The sequence below is a fragment of the Trachemys scripta genome, chromosome 4 (genome assembly GCF_013100865.1).
Source record: "Trachemys scripta elegans isolate TJP31775 chromosome 4, CAS_Tse_1.0, whole genome shotgun sequence".
Classification (NCBI taxonomy): domain Eukaryota; kingdom Metazoa; phylum Chordata; order Testudines; family Emydidae; genus Trachemys; species Trachemys scripta.
In genome coordinates this window covers 97,838,102-97,853,848 of record NC_048301.1, presented here as the reverse complement: position 1 = coordinate 97,853,848, position 15,747 = coordinate 97,838,102, and the positions used below count along the sequence as shown (strand labels likewise).

General features: G+C 40.0%; 1 protein-coding gene across 8 annotated transcripts in view; it reads right to left on the bottom strand.

Moving 5' to 3' along the window:
• DENND5A (DENN domain containing 5A) overlaps positions 1 to 15,747 on the bottom strand; it is a 99,690-nt gene that overhangs the window by 13,167 nt on the left and 70,776 nt on the right. For 5 of the 8 annotated variants that reach the window (XM_034770051.1, XM_034770052.1, XM_034770054.1 and 2 more), the window contains 5 exons: positions 12,066 to 12,218; positions 11,212 to 11,316; positions 8,466 to 8,550; positions 6,642 to 6,726; positions 4,254 to 4,382 (listed from right to left, as the gene is read on the bottom strand). In XM_034770051.1, the coding sequence (XP_034625942.1) occupies positions 4,254 to 4,382; positions 6,642 to 6,726; positions 8,466 to 8,550; positions 11,212 to 11,316; positions 12,066 to 12,218 (557 nt within the window). The remainder of the gene's footprint in view (positions 1 to 4,253; positions 4,383 to 6,641; positions 6,727 to 8,465; positions 8,551 to 11,211; positions 11,317 to 12,065; positions 12,219 to 15,747) is intronic. The other 3 variants (XM_034770053.1, XM_034770056.1, XM_034770057.1) reach the window with 1 other exon arrangement.

Genomic DNA, 15,747 nt, shown 5'->3' with positions numbered 1-15,747 from the left:
GTCTGTACATTCTGGAATGTGTCATTTCAGTTTGTTGTACTACCCCTTTTGCCAGCTTAGAGAGCTGCAGAAAATTCAGAGAGTACCACACCTCTGAACTTAATTTAGAATACGATTCCATAGTGTAGGTAGCAATCGATATATTGATCCCCAAACGTGCTCACCGTTGACTCCGGAACTCCACCAGAGTGAGCGGCGGTAGCGCAATCGACGGGGGAGCCGCGGCCGTCGATCCCACGCCGTGGTAATTCGATCCAAGATACTTCGAAGTTGCATATCTTGGATCGAACCCCCTCCCCCCCCCAGCGTAGACCAGCCCTCAGGATAAAGTATCTTACTGTGTATATGCAGAAGGGGATTTTATCTTTTGGAGTAAGATCCTCACCCTTGCTCTGGCCCATTTATGCTGTATAAAAAGGCTGGATTGAGGTAAAGCAACCTTAAAAGCCCCATATCCAGCCAGGGGAAGATCCTGCTGGGGCAAGCCCAGTAGAAGACAGCTGTAGGATTGTTCCCTGAGTAGGCAGCATTGTCGATGGGGCCACAGCACTGCAGAGATTCTGGGCCACTATGGTGCGGCCCAGAGAGGCTGCTGCTATAATTGAGGCTACATCTGTACTGTAACCTGGAGGTGTCGTTTCCAGCTCAAGGAGACACGCCCACGCTAGGTTTGATTGAGCGGCATGCTAAAAAGAGAAGCGTAGCTGCTGCGGCACAAGGAGCTTGCTGCCCAAGTACGATCTTGTTTAAGACCCTATGTACGTATTCAGGGCATCTAGCCTCTCTAGCCATTCATGCCACTGCGGCTACACTTCTATTTTTAGCATGCTAGCTCAATCAGAGCAAGAGCAGGAATGTCTCTGCAAGCTGAAAATTATATCTTCCAGCTCCAGTTTAGATATATCCTTACACAGGTCCCCAGGGCTGTTTAAGTAGTTCCTGGAGCATCCCAAGATTGGTAGTTTAGAGAAGCCAATCCCTCTACAGAGGAATCAAATGTAGACAAAGGAAAGCAATCGTGTATAGTTATTAGCATTATTTATTCACTAAACACCACCTTGTGCCTGGACACAGTACAGGCCCCAAAAGGGGGAAAAAAACAAAACAAAAACAAAAACAAAAAAAACTTACAATCTCTATCTTTACTAATCAAAATCCGGGTTGGAACAAATCCTGGCCTGATATTATTCACCAATACAGAGAAGTAATCATTATTTTTGTTAGGTTGATGCAGCTGCAGCAAAAAAGCCACAGAACCGACTCGGTCACTTTCTATTTATTGATTAAAATATTATTTTTATAGATGACTACACAGTATACAGTTAAGAGAGACATCCAGAAATGAAGAGCAATTAAGCAAAAAAACTTCTCTCTTCTACAGTATTGCAACTAAAGAAGTCAGCATTAATGAATATTCACAAAAGAGGAGCATGCAAAGATACTTCAACCCAATTAAGGACATAAGAATATTTAAACAGAATAGATGTACGATCAGTATAAAATTTCTATCGCAACCAAGTATATTATGGACAGATTGTTCCTTCTAGGCAGACCTCCTGACAATCTGCCTCAATCTTAGAGGAGTACATAGAAAAAGCTGACAAGTGGATCACAGGCCAAAAATTTACAAAACAAATCAATAATTAACATACAACACCCTCATTTATATAACAACCAAACCACAAAAAATGTTTCACTGGAAATAAAACTCCACAGTTTTAAATCAACTGAACTAGCCCTTAGCCACAAGAGCAGTAGACCTTTGAGCACCTAGCGGGTCAGTGAGTCCATGTTTCACTTGTATAACTTGAATTGTGTGTTTAGACAGCCTATCCAAGAGGCTAAATGTCATTGGGGATGTCTGCCTGTCTGTATTTTACCTTTTGAAAATTTCTGATGGTGTTTCAACCAACTTCTGAACATTTGTATTCTTCATTTATTCAGAATGGACACACTTTAGTTTCCTGATCGCTTTAAGAGTATTGGTAACAGAACTCTCGCTCCCTATTAGTTTTCATATACTATTACATTAGCCACTTTCACTGTATTGGTATAATTCCAATCACTAAGTTATCTCAACACTCAAGATTTACAACTCTGAGCCCATTTTTCAAAAGTAAGGACCAATAGTTCCAGCTCCTACATTTGAATATACAATTCAGCCTTTAGTCCTGTAAAACGGGAACACACTGGTATCAGCATCCAGAAGCACGTTTGAAATTTAGGCTCACCAGTGTCTTTGGAATTCTCTTACTTTCATTGTCCACCATTCTGGTTTGTGAATAGAGTGAACCCACAGAATTTCCTGGAATTGGTAGAAATTACTACAATGACCTGGACTGATTTTTCATTCTGGATTAATATGGACATAAAGCTTCTTCCATATTTTAAAAAATGGTCTTAGAGATCTGAATAATTTTGCATGACCTTCCACTGCAATAAAGAATAGCGACTAGGCTGATCCTAAGCTAACTGGCCAATTCCTGATCCAGGACTGTTTCTATTTTATAGGCCTCACTTTTTGTTAAGCAGCAGCAGATAAAATTTGCCACCAGTGTGCAGTTATTATTACAAGGACGGTAAGGAAATGTAGCCAGGGGCTTTCCCCACCATCCTCATGACGTTCCTTTTCCAGACTGAATATATGTCTCAGTAGGTCTGCCACATATGGCAAAACCTAGGGTGACCATCTGTCCCATTTTTAAAGGGACAGTCCCGTTTTTTGGGACTTTTTCTTATATAGGTGCCTATCACCCTCCACCCCCGTCCCATTTTTTCACAGTTGCTATCTGGTAACCCTAGCAAAACCCATTCCCTTAATATTGCCAACCACTGTAGTTGCCTTGAAAAATGCATTGGAGAATGAGACACATTGCATGGTTATGTTTAATGCAGCACTTTGCATGGAAGTCCCCCCTCTAAAGAGCTGAAATGGCCTTGTTTAACACACTGCTAATCTGTGCTGACTGGAATGCTCTAATCCTTCTCTAACTAGAGCATCTAAAAATGTACAAACAGGCACTCAGGATTACTTACTATTGATGCCTGCTTATATGTAAGCAGCTCATCTGCCCGTCACTCTCCGTTTTGAGTACATATTTATATTTGCCTCTCTCATTCTGAGCTACATCTAGAAAATTAATATCTGTTTGACTAAGAAGCAACACATAGGCAAGTGCTTTTGAGCATCTCCTTTTAAATCCTGTCACTTGTTCTACATGGATAAATGTTGCCAGGTTTAATGAATTACCTTGATGCCAGGGAATCAAGCCATGCCTACACATTAAGCACTAATGTATTCAGCTCTGGTCCTTAGCATTGCACCATGACTCCCAACTGCAAGGACTTACCTGCACACATTTTCTCTAAATAAGTGATACTGATTAATGAAATCCTGGTGCCTGTTACACTTAAATACTATACTTAGTTTCTCCTTTAATTAGTGGCGTGTGTGTGTGCTATTTCCCCTTCATCCCTTACCTACGGCAGCCATGTTGGCTCTTTATGAAAAGAGGTAGTGTCAAGGCACAAACTGTAACCAACAGTACCAATTTCCACCCACCATTTTTATCTTCCTTCAAAGTCCAAACAGTTTATTCAATCCAATGCTCATACTGAACTGCATAACTAGGATGTGAAAAACATGGGCACGCAGCATTGTGACTGCAGTTTTATCTCTTCACAGTTTGCCCTGAAGTTATTTATTTTTTGTATTGTGGTAGCAACTAGAGACCCCAGTCAAGATAAAGGCTGCATTGTGCCAGGCTCTGTACATACACAGAGTGAGAATCCTTGGGGAAAAAGTAAATATTCCAGTTTTACACATGGGGGCGGGGGCGGGAGCTGAGGCACAAAGACCCGAAGCACAAAGGCCCTAATTCAAAGCACTAACAAATTGAAGCACACACTTGAGTCCCAATTGACTTAACCACTCAGGATGTCTCAAGTTGGGCACCCAAAATCACTAGTCACATTTGGAGAACTTGGCCTAAGTGACTGCCTAATGTCACAGTTCTGTAGCAGAGCTGAGAACTGCACACAGATCTCCTGAGTCCCAGTCCAGGGCCTTAGCCACAGACCTTCCTCCTTCTCGAGCATGTCTGGTGCTATGAATGGCTTGTTAGCTCCACCACTGTAACTCCTGATTGCACTGTTAAACAGATACGAGCCTGGGCAAGTTTGTGTTTTTAAAGCTCAACAATTATTAAGCAGGTTTGATTTTTAAAAGTTCTATTTAAGATAGATAGGCTTACTTTGTAAGTTCAAGATCTGAAAGAAGCTGCTTTAGATGCCTGGAGAGTAACTTCTTTTCCATGGACAGTCGAACCCAGGCCCTTGCCTTGCCAACATCTGTTTTGATCTCACCAATATTCTGGATATGCCTAAAAAGGAAAAAAAACGATAATCAAACGTTGATTAATAATATCTCCACATCATCATCTCAGTTTTTTCACGTCAAGCAGGGCTGGGGAAGGAACTTTGTTGTACAATATTTCTATATCTTGATAACTGCTGGGGAAAAAAAGCGAGGGCCATAAATTAATATAATTCACTATCTAAATCCCTTGCATCCCTGTATATCTGGTTAAAGAGGAATACAAGACAGTAAAGGAAGTATCTGTACTGCAGTGGCCTATTTTGAGGATTCTAGACCATCCCATCGCCTCACAATTATTTAAGGCTCACTCCTGTCCTTATTGGCTCAGACTTTAAGGTCAGAAGGGACCACCTTGATCATCTAGACTGACCTCCTGCACATTGCAGGCCACAGAACCTCATCCACCCACTCCTGTAATAGACCCAAAACCTCTAGCTGAGTTACTGCTGTTCTCAAATCATGTTTTAAAGACTTCAGAGAGAATTCACCATTTACACTAGTTTAAACTTGCAAGTGACCCATGCCTCATGTACAGAGCCTGGCACAATGCAGCCTTGATCCTGACTGGGGACTCTAGATGCTACCACAACACAAAAAAATACATAACTTAAGGCCAAACTGAAGAGAGTTTCAGCTTGTCCTCTAACACTGCAGTCACAATGCTGAATAAATTCAGTTCACTTCTCCCTCCCCAAAATGTTAAGGTTAGCTGGGAAAAACTCTAAGGAAAGGAAAATCTTTAAAAATGAATAAATTAAAGTTTTATTTTGTTTAAAAAGAAGACAAAAAAAACCAAGCATGAGCTGCAGTCAGACAAATAGCATTTCACAGAATCATCCAATCCATGCAGCTTTATTAAAGAGCATCTTCTGATTGTTGGTCAATCCAGGTTGCAAACTGTTTTGTTTTTTTTAAACAGTCCAGAGGGAAGTATAAATATTTATATTAAAAATGTAAAACCTTATTTGCTTAAATACACAACTCCCGTCACTAGATTTATTAATTGTAAAATTATCTCCCATATTTTATAGACCCTGTTCCAAAATATTTGGTCCATTTCAGTTGTTCAATTATCCTTATGCATTAGCATTGCACACTGATAAATTTAAACTGAAAATATTCAAGTATGAATCAGATGCAAGTGCAGTGGAGACTTTGAACTAATCATGATTAAGAGAAGAAATTATGGGAATCTGCATTATATCATGCTTTTCAACTGAAGAGATCAAACAAATAACTCCCAGAACTCTGTGATAGGGATCATACCAATTTTAGAGAGAGGGGTATACAGACATAGAGAAGCTAAGTTATCTGCCAATGCCACGGAGGAAACCAATATCAGAGCTACCAGGCCTCAGAATTAATCCATCTTCACGTCTGAAAAGGTGTTTGTTACTAGAAAATGGCAAGTACAGGAAAGATGTATTTTGAGTTTTGAGTGTCATATTTTTCTGGCACATGCTTTCACGCTCCAAGTACATGCAATGGCCTATGCCCGGCCAACCCACTCTAAGATTCAGAGGTTGTTGAGGTTCATCGGGAAACGGGGAGGAGTTCAGAACTGCCCAACCAGTTCCACAGTGATTGGGTAGATATGACCCTGTCCCCCAGTCTCAGAGATAAGATACCATGGAGACAGCTCATAAGACAGACAAGGAAGGAGATTGAAAAAAAAAGTGTCTGGCTATAGTTATAAGCCAACGAGTATTACAGTGGAGAGATACTGTAGGTATACGGTTTCTTCAGTGTGAAGCAAGTTTTCACTCTGGCCAGTGAAAGAGTTTCACTATAATCTCTGGTAAATGGCTTAGCAATTTCTTCCAGCTGAAACACATTGCTTTTCCAGTTGAGCAAGCATCTCTTCCAGTTAAAACACATCAACTGCAAAACCAGGAACTAGAGCCAAGCAAGTTTCAGCCTTGATATTAAAGTTGGTCTTTATAATCCACAGTTCTTTGTATCATGAAATTCTCTTAGTCTTCCAAGGGTTATTGATGAAAGTCCTTTCATCCCCTTTTCCTTCAAAACAGACTTCGTGGAGGACAATAAGAGACTGTGATTTTCATTATTTACATTAATTGAGCCTATTTTGTGGCAGGGCTCAGGTTCACCCAGAATGAAGATAGTTACCATACAAAACTCATATGAGCCATTCAGAATTATACTTTCTTCCAGTGTTATTGAAGTAAGCCTTTTACACAAGTTACATGCATAGGAATGAACACACCGATCTTAAGGATTTCTTTTATTGCCCCAAACTAACCTCATATCCTGTATGAGAGAAATTCTCAGGGGCGACATGGCTGGGCTGGCATCTGACTTCCTCCTTTCTGAATCGAGAAGTACTCCTAAAGTGAGAAAAATATTTTTTAATCAATGGAAAAATAATTCAAAGATTTAAAAGTAATATTTAAACAACACTTTGTGCCAGTAACACAACAGAAGTATTTGATAATATTTAGAGACAGTTTTCCCTAGAATCCAGAAACGGTACATTACATGCTGCATACTTTTCTGTTATCAGTGACACATGGTTTTGTGAAAACATTATGGCACAAATCAGTGCTGACTATGGCAATATATTAAATCCATGGAAAAACGCTGACTGTCTACACACCGAGATGTTCAGGCAACTCATAATATGCTCAGCACTATGACACATTAATACGCTTTGACATATCCAGAATTGGTGAGAGACGAAAGAGTGGGATCTATACAGATTATTTATCACGGACGTATTATTTTCTAAAGAGTTCTTCACTTCCTTCCCAAATGAGCTAAAACAAGTTGGCATTATAGACACTGGAGAATTCGGTGTTAAATTATATGCATACAATATATCCAGTGCATCACAGTCGTAAACCACAGAAATAGGTAATACAAGAACCCAAAATCTGCAATGTAAAAGCTAAACAAACAATGCCATCTCTATATCATACTTCAAACACTATACTATGAGCAATCACCTGCTCTCAGTCTCAAGCTGGAGAGCACGGAATCAGCAGTTAGTTTCGAACCCAGGTCTCTGCATGTTACACCAATGTGCATAGGGCACCAGAACGAGACTTAGGAGACCTAGGTTCTATTCACAGCTCTGCCTTTGACTACCTGAATGACCACGCACAGGTTACTAAGGGTCAAATTCTCTTCTGGTATACCTACTGAATTTGGGCAAAGAATTTGGCCCTAAAAGCTGTCCATGCCTCAGTTTCTCCTTCTGTAAAATGGGAACTAAAGAGCATTTACATTTGTAATGCACTGACTTAAGTGCATTATTGTACTTCCTCTTTTTTCCAAAAGATACCAGTTTGCTGAAAACAAATTTTACACTAATTGGAGAGTACTTATACTGCATAAGGGAACTTATATTGTAGAGGAAGAAACACTTAGTTCCCCACTCTATTAATATCAAAGAAGTTATAGGCTTCCAATGTGTTTCCTACCTATAAGTATTGTTAATTATATTTAACTACATTTTAGGTACCACCAGTAAAAGTTATTCATGCAGCATATTACTGAAACCCTATTTACGCTGTTGTTGGATTTTAAAACAGGATGGATAATTTCATACTCAGTAATGCGCCTATGCATGTTTAAGAAGGGGTAAAGAAAAATCATGCTTCACAGCAGAGAATGACTATTTCATGGGTTAAAAAGGGATCTTCCACCTTACGTACATCACTGCATGATTGGCTACGTGTATCAAACAGGTTTATTTTTGGCCTGTCTCTGAAGCATCATGCATTGGTAGGACACCAAGCACCAGTTTAACAGGATACCAGTCTTGAACAAGAAATCTTACTCAAAATAGGTCTTCAGAATTACACTGGAAAACAAGTCTACTCCATGTAAATACTGCAGTCAACAAATCAGTCTCAACAGTTATATGAAAATGACAACATCATCATTAGTAAATCTCATCCTCTAAGACCTGGAGCAGTGGAGAATTTATAGTATTCTGCTTGATGTGCATAATTTGGAACTGGTTTGAAGAGACTAAAGCCTAGTAATTTGGACATTTTTAGCATTTTTAGAGGAGTTCAGCTAGTACTCTTGAAAACCCTTCTGTAATATAAGCCAACGTTACCTGAGGTACTGAAGCTACCTGACGTGGGCTTTCTCTGCCTATTTTCTTGGTAATGTAATAAGTGAGACCACAAAGCAGATTTTCCCTAAAATTAAAAAAAAATTGATTGGTAACATATTGTATTTAGCAATGCAAATAAATAAATGTCTGTTGAGTTTAATAAAAACTGAAAATTAAAAAACACTAAAAGTAACATTTACAATAACAGTTTGTTCTAAAGATGTTTTGTTTTCCCTAACAATATCATTGATAAAAAGAGAAAAAACAATAAACAAAAGAGGTAGGAGGAGGTAAACAGCTGGAAAAAGGACAGTAGAACAAAAGGAAAAGTGAAAATGATTTGTAAAAGTAACTGTCCTGCATATCCGGTCTTGGTGTCAATTTTTTTTTAAAGTTAGAAACTAGCTGGACCTACAGATTCTAGTAACTGAACAAATCAGCTGAGCATCACTTCTCATTGTTTATCAAGATGTGACCAAAACATTTATTTAAATACATACTACAAAGTGATGTCCCATGACCCTGCAATCAGAGTTTGTAGCGGTCTCACCCATTGAATGGGGAAGAGATGCACAATCAGATAGGGCAGACTCTCTGGCTAGGTCTACACTTAAAATGCTGCAGTGGCACAGCTGCAGTTGCACTGCCATAGCGATTCAGTGTCGACACTCACTACAGCAACGGGAGAACCCCTTCCGTCACTGTAGTTAACCAACCGCCCCAAGAAACAATAGCTAGGTCGAAGGAAGAATTATTTCATCAACCTAGTGCTGTCTACACCAGGGGCTAGGTTGACATAGCTATGTCTCGCAGGGGTGGGGATTTTTCCCTGAGAAATGTAGCTATGCCAGTGGAACTTTTCAGTGTAGCCCAGCCCTGAATCTACCACAGTCTACCCAAGCTGATGGTGGGGGTTTGAAAGCTACTTTTTCAGATCCTCCAAAGATTTTCCCAAGTTCCTCTAGCAAAGAGAGCAAAAGGCCTCATTATAAATGTAAAAAAACCTCCACATGCAGGAAAATAAAGAAAGAATTTCAAATAAAGTTTGAAGCTGTTTTTATAGATAGTAAAGAAATTTTAAAGGACAACATTCAGAATGCAGTATTTAGGACACTGTAAGCCAAAGGTAAAATATATATCTTTAGTCAATATGCCGCCTTCCTAAAAAGGGTCACAAAACCCTAAAAGGTGAGGTGGTGAGATTTATCACTGACTCATCAAAAACAAAAGATTCTCAGGTTCACCCTAAAGCTATTTGTGAATGACAAATCAAGTGCTACTGAAGTCACAGAAGGCACCAATAACCAAACAGGGACTATCCAGTACATTGATTGGATGCACTTCCTCAGTAAATGATTTGTAAGTAACAGATTCCTTTAGGAAACTAACACTTAATTGGGAATCATATGTTTCTGCTAAATGGATAGACTAGACAGTTTTTTGCATATTTATAAGGATGTTATTGTTGTTCAAAAAGAGGTGTTTGTAAGGGCTGTCAAATCTTGGCTTTATGGGGGTTACCTGTTTGCACCTGTTTGACAACCCACTGATGTCATTTAAAACATCTAAACAGCTGGTTCAGGGTGCAAATAATTGAGGGGTGAATTCTGCAGGTGCAAAAAGAAAAAAAGTCAGCCTTAAAAATCTAGCCCAACTTGTTCGGTTCTGCAAGTAATCTGGACAGGGAGAATTAGTGTCTCTAATATACAGACCTACAAGAGATTTACACCAAGGTATTATTCCCACACAAATTATGGTGGTACGTTTCTAAAATATAAAGCAGCATCTCAGTTATGACTATGTAAGGGAATCCTCTTTAAAAAATGTGTTTCCTGAGAACATTACAAAAAGTCCCCCCCACAGAAGTCTGATTTCTCATCAGTGTATCTGGAAGGTCCACTGTGGAAACAAAAATGTACAACGGGCCTTGCAAAAGGACAGGTGTGAAAATCATTCAGGGAGATGGTCACAGCCAAAATACTATTTCTGGGGGGAAACAAATGCACACGCAAATAAATTCTGGCAACTCAATACAGCAACTGCTGAGGATGGCATATGCTCCCAGTGCTCGAACACCTCTGAAGAAGGCAAATAAGCAAAGGCCTCTACAGAATATGGAAACGGCAATACCAGTGAGCACTGAGAAGAAATCGTACTGTATGCATCTGCCTGTTTCTTTCACCAGCACATTACTATTTGGAGAGTTAAAGGAGAGTAATGATGATGCAAGTTACAAGTATAAAGAGGAGAAAGAGACAGCACAAGGGAAGGTGGGGGGGGGGGGAATCGAGGTCTTCATATACGTTTAGGCTGGACCAGACTGATAAGGTCACTAGATCCTACATTGCATGATCATACTGGGATTAGTTGAGGCAGGAGGTGGGCTTTGGTCAGTTAATGGGTGTAGAGTTTAACAGCACATGAAAGAACCAGTTGGTAGCTATGTGAATGATACTGATCCATCAGCAGGGAAACAGGCAAAAGCATGGGGTGGGGGAGGGAAGCCATCTTCATTACTATGGTCTGCTGAGAATTAACTGGCTCATTATTGGACGAATCAATTTATAAATAGCAGACTGTCACAATTTTAACAGAGGCCAGAGTGCATGTCGGATTAGTAGTGCTTTATATTTTGGATCACAGTGTTAGATGCACTGCACTTCCTTCGTCAGGCCTCTAATTATTCTACCACAACAGACCGTTCAGCACTGTTTGCCAACATCTGCAATCAATCCAAAGCATTAACCTTATGTGGGGTTGGCCGCCTGGTTGTCTGAAAGGCCCAAATCTGAGTTGAAGCAGAGTATACTGATGCTCTGTCTTCTAGGATGAAAGTAGTACAGCTTCTATCCTAAGTAGTATACAAGAGGGAAGGGGAGAGTCAGACGATATACCTTCACATACAGAAACTACTGTTATAGTCTGAATGAGAGCAGATTTAGGCAATGGTGGCATGGATGCAGAGGACAGAGCAATTGGATTAGGGCTGCCTGGATTAAACGTATTTACTCTGCAAAATACTTAAACAAAATAGCATTCAAGTCCCTTTCCCCCTCCCCACACACAGGAAAGGAGGAAGAAACAACACCTCCCACACTGTCTACTCTCACAGGAGAGCCCAAACAGCTGGAGCGCTATAATAAAAGGAAAGTGGCTAGCTAGAGGCCTTATAAACTTCAATTGACCATCTCTAAATAAGTACCATGCTTAGTGAGAACAAGCAAAAGAAACGGGGGCAAAGGGAGTTTAGTTTTGTAAATTAAGCTTCCCTGCTTGAGGACAAATCACCACACCCCATAGCCAATTAATAGCACCTCAAACTGCAAGCTCATAAGTTCACACAGCTACAATAAGAGAAAATAAAAAATGGAAATAGATAAAAGCTATCACTCTATAAAACAAATAAAATAGTAAGCAGGCATTCAGAAAGTCATCCCTGAGAGTACAATTCTGTACTATACTTTGAGCAGGGGGGATTAGCTCAGTGCCAAAATGGTTGGATTTTAAGAGTATAGAATAGAATTGGAAAAAAAATTAAAAAAGAAACAGTGAAAAAATGACCGTGTAAAGTTGTAAATTCTATGAAATACCATTATTTACCTGTTTGACCTGTAGACCATGACTCCATATCCTTTCTAAGAGGTCACAAAGACTGGCTATTAACGTATTCTCTTCTACACCTGTGATGTTCACCTCACCATGACCTAGTTCCACAGCTTCTCGGCCCATTTTTTCAACCAGCATCCTCTTGGTCTTGTAAAGAAGATGGCAAAAAGAAAGTTATTCTTACACACCAGGAACTGCTACGATCCTTCACAGTATTTGTCCTCAAATTCCTTTACAACAGTAACAGAGTGATAATACAATTAGGTTTATACTGTACCCTTGGCAAGCTAGTGCAGAAAGACATTTCTCTTATTTCACTAATAGTCCTCCATTATGTGGCATCACCAGTACTGACCACCTGAGAGCCTCTTCCATCTTTTTATCTAGTTGAGTTAGGCAAAGGGACACACGTGGCCTCCAAAGGCTGGTCCAAGGGCTTAGAATGGGTAATCACCACTGAGTGCACCTTTGAGTGGAACAGGCAGATGTTATGGAAGTCAGGGCTGGCCTGCAGAAACTGAGGAGGTTCAGGAGCAGGGTAGGTATAGAATCTGGAGAGGGATACCCCAAGTCTAACCCCTACCTTACCAGAAGTGTCAATAGGCAGAATCAGTTCTGAGGAGGTGCCTTGGAGTGACATGGAAAGTCCTACCTCATTCTCTGAGACACTTTTTCCAGAGAGTTTTTTTTAAGTAATCCTATTCCTCTGGAGTATCCCTCGGGGGGTTCCTGAGCAGTAGCAAGGTGGACAGGGACTAGCAAACTAGTCCAGATTCAATACTAGCTTGTTCTCTTCAGAAAGCTCCCTATCTGAGATGGAGATAGTAAAGAATGAGGCTTTTCCTGCCCTCTAGTTGTGGCAAGTTCCCCTAAAACAGAGAAGAAGGTAGCCAGGGAGCCCACTCACTGAGGAAGGAAGGTGTAAGGACTCTCAGTTATAGACAGGAATGGTCCTATTTATCCAGGCTAGGTCTCCTCTGGGTGAAGGTGAGAGAGACTTGGGAATACCCTGCCGTCAGCATGCTGTTCCTCTGAGCCTCCATCTGAGTGTTGTTTTTCCAAGAGAAACCCTTTCCTGGGTATCCAAGAGGACATGGAATCTGTCCTACTTGTCCCTATAGTCTGCAGGTGGCTGCTGTAGGGGTATGTGGTTCACAGCCACTCCTGCCCTTGCTATGGCCTGATAATGGCAGTTCCATCTGAGATAGCAGTGGTAGGGAGGGGTCAGAATGAGCCTGCTGCTGGTGGATGCAGGGATAGAGGCACGAGCAGAGCATTTTCAGCCGATAAAGACTATTCACATTCATCCAGCCAGGTGGCAGCCACATCAGAGAAAAGATGTATTCTTGTAACAGGTTTTACTTTACCATTCTAACAATAGCTATATGAAGTTGTCCTCATGAACAGGTTTTTAAATAGGTTTATTATTAAAACGTTTGAACTATGGCAGCTTCCAAAGTCGCCAGTCAGGATCAGGGCCCCATTGTGCTGGGCTCTAGGACAGTCATAAATAATGAGGCAGTCCTTGCAATGGATAATTTATTCATTGCCATGGGCTAGAACAGAGTTATATGAGAGGTTGCTCTTTAGAATATGAATATGCAAAACAGTGTGTAGCCTTGTGGATAGAACATTAGAACCCAGCTCTCCTGGTTTCTATTTCTGGATCTGTCATAGATTTAGTGTGCAACTGTGGGAAAGTCACTTAAATTTCTCACTTCCTCAATCTGCCTATCTATAAAGCAGAGATAATAATTTAGCCATGTTTGACAGTGCTTTGAGTGAGAGCTAGAGATGATAAAGACTGTGTAAAGGCCAAGTATTTTATATGTATTTATAAAATATAAGCATCCATATTTATTGCCGCTCAATGATTCATGTATCAAATGTTCTCAGTTCAATCATAAAAATATTGAGAGTGGGATTTTCAAAAGTACATAAGTCACTTAGGCACACAAGCCACACTGAAAATCCCCCTTTGAAAGTCAGTGAGTTTTATGCTTCCAAGTCAAATAAGTGCTTTTGAAAATACCTCCTATGAAAAACTTGTCCAGAGATCTGAGACTCCAGCAGTCTCTTTTCTAGCTCATGCACCTTTGCAAGTAATCAAGTTCTGCAGACCAAATTAGGCCCTCTTTTACACCTGGGCAACTCCATGGTCTTTGACTTATGTCCTCAGCGTTACTTAGGCAACTCTTTTCTTCCAAGGGTTTACACAGGTGTAAATGAATGGAATTTAGGGACAGTATCATGAAGAGCAGTACCCTATTCTGTAAATAGTTCCATTGCAGTCAGTGGAAGAATAGACCTGATCCAAAACCTACTGAAATCAGTGGGAGGTTTTCCATGGATTTCAACAGACTGTCGATCAGACTAACTGAGCACAGTAATTAACTAAATTTTTATTCATGACTAAGGGTCCACAATCTGGCTCTTATTAACAAGTATGTTGATGATGCAAAAGATAAAATGGAATCCAGTGCAACCCCTCTCCACTGGTAGTGGAAATAAAAGGCAATTAAAAAAAAAAGAAGCAGTAGATGACCAAATATTCGAAAGGGACAGATCTACTGAATAAAAGAGAAGTGCCATTTTTACACAGTCACTTTGCAGAGTAAAGCCATGCTTTAATTTTCATTATCTGCTTCAAATGGACTTTGGGAACTACCATAATCCTGTCACATCCTAGAAGATAGGCATCACTTTTCAGCTCTAGGTATCTAATCCATTTGATGTAACAGTGCATTACATTAATCTGTTTTATCTACCATAGTCTGCTTTTGAACCTCTCAGATAATGGTTCCTCAGTGACCTGGTATTGCCAAGTTATCCTCTCAGTAATGCCCATTGCAAGTTATTCCATTGTTTAAGTGACCTCACTGCTATTATTCATAGGGCACGTACAATCAACACAACAGCAGCTAGAAATCATTCCTAATAAACCAAATTACATTTTCTATTTTTAGTTTCAAACTATCACTTCTTTATACACTGTCCTTAACCACCTTCAATAAAGTCCTCACCCTTTTTATGTTATGACCTCCCAAGCACTGACATTTATCATATGCTTCGTCATCTTTTCTCTATGGATGTATCCATTTCCCCTAATCTCTCACCGTAGATCACACTTTTCATAATTTTTGCTGCTATTCTTAAGCATCTCTCTAATTAGCTCTCCTTAGACATGGATGAATTAATGGGCCCGGCTGAAATGCTGCAAGTATCTCACGCCAACAGTCAAACATCTCATACATTTCCCCCCCTCTTTCCCTGACATTCTAACAACATCTCTATTACTTGCAAACTTTTCACATCCAATAGCGCCTTACTCCCATAATGGAAGAGTTAAAACCAAAGGGACAGATCCTCAACTGGTGTAAATCAATGTATTTCCATTTATTTCAATGGAGATATGCCAGTTTATACCAAATGAAGGTCTGCCCTACAAAGAACAAAGCATAGAGACAGATTATCTGGAATGCCTACATATTCACAATTTCAGTTTTTGGAAGTGAGAATAATAAAAATTTATAGATTTTACCAGGCATTATAAACAACAGCCCAAATTAACTCTGTTGACTTCAGGGAGGAATTTGAGTAAGAGTTTATGGAAGAGTTATTCTCTTTACTGTTATATGGAACAGCAAAGCAACTTTGATGATGTGTACTCAAATAT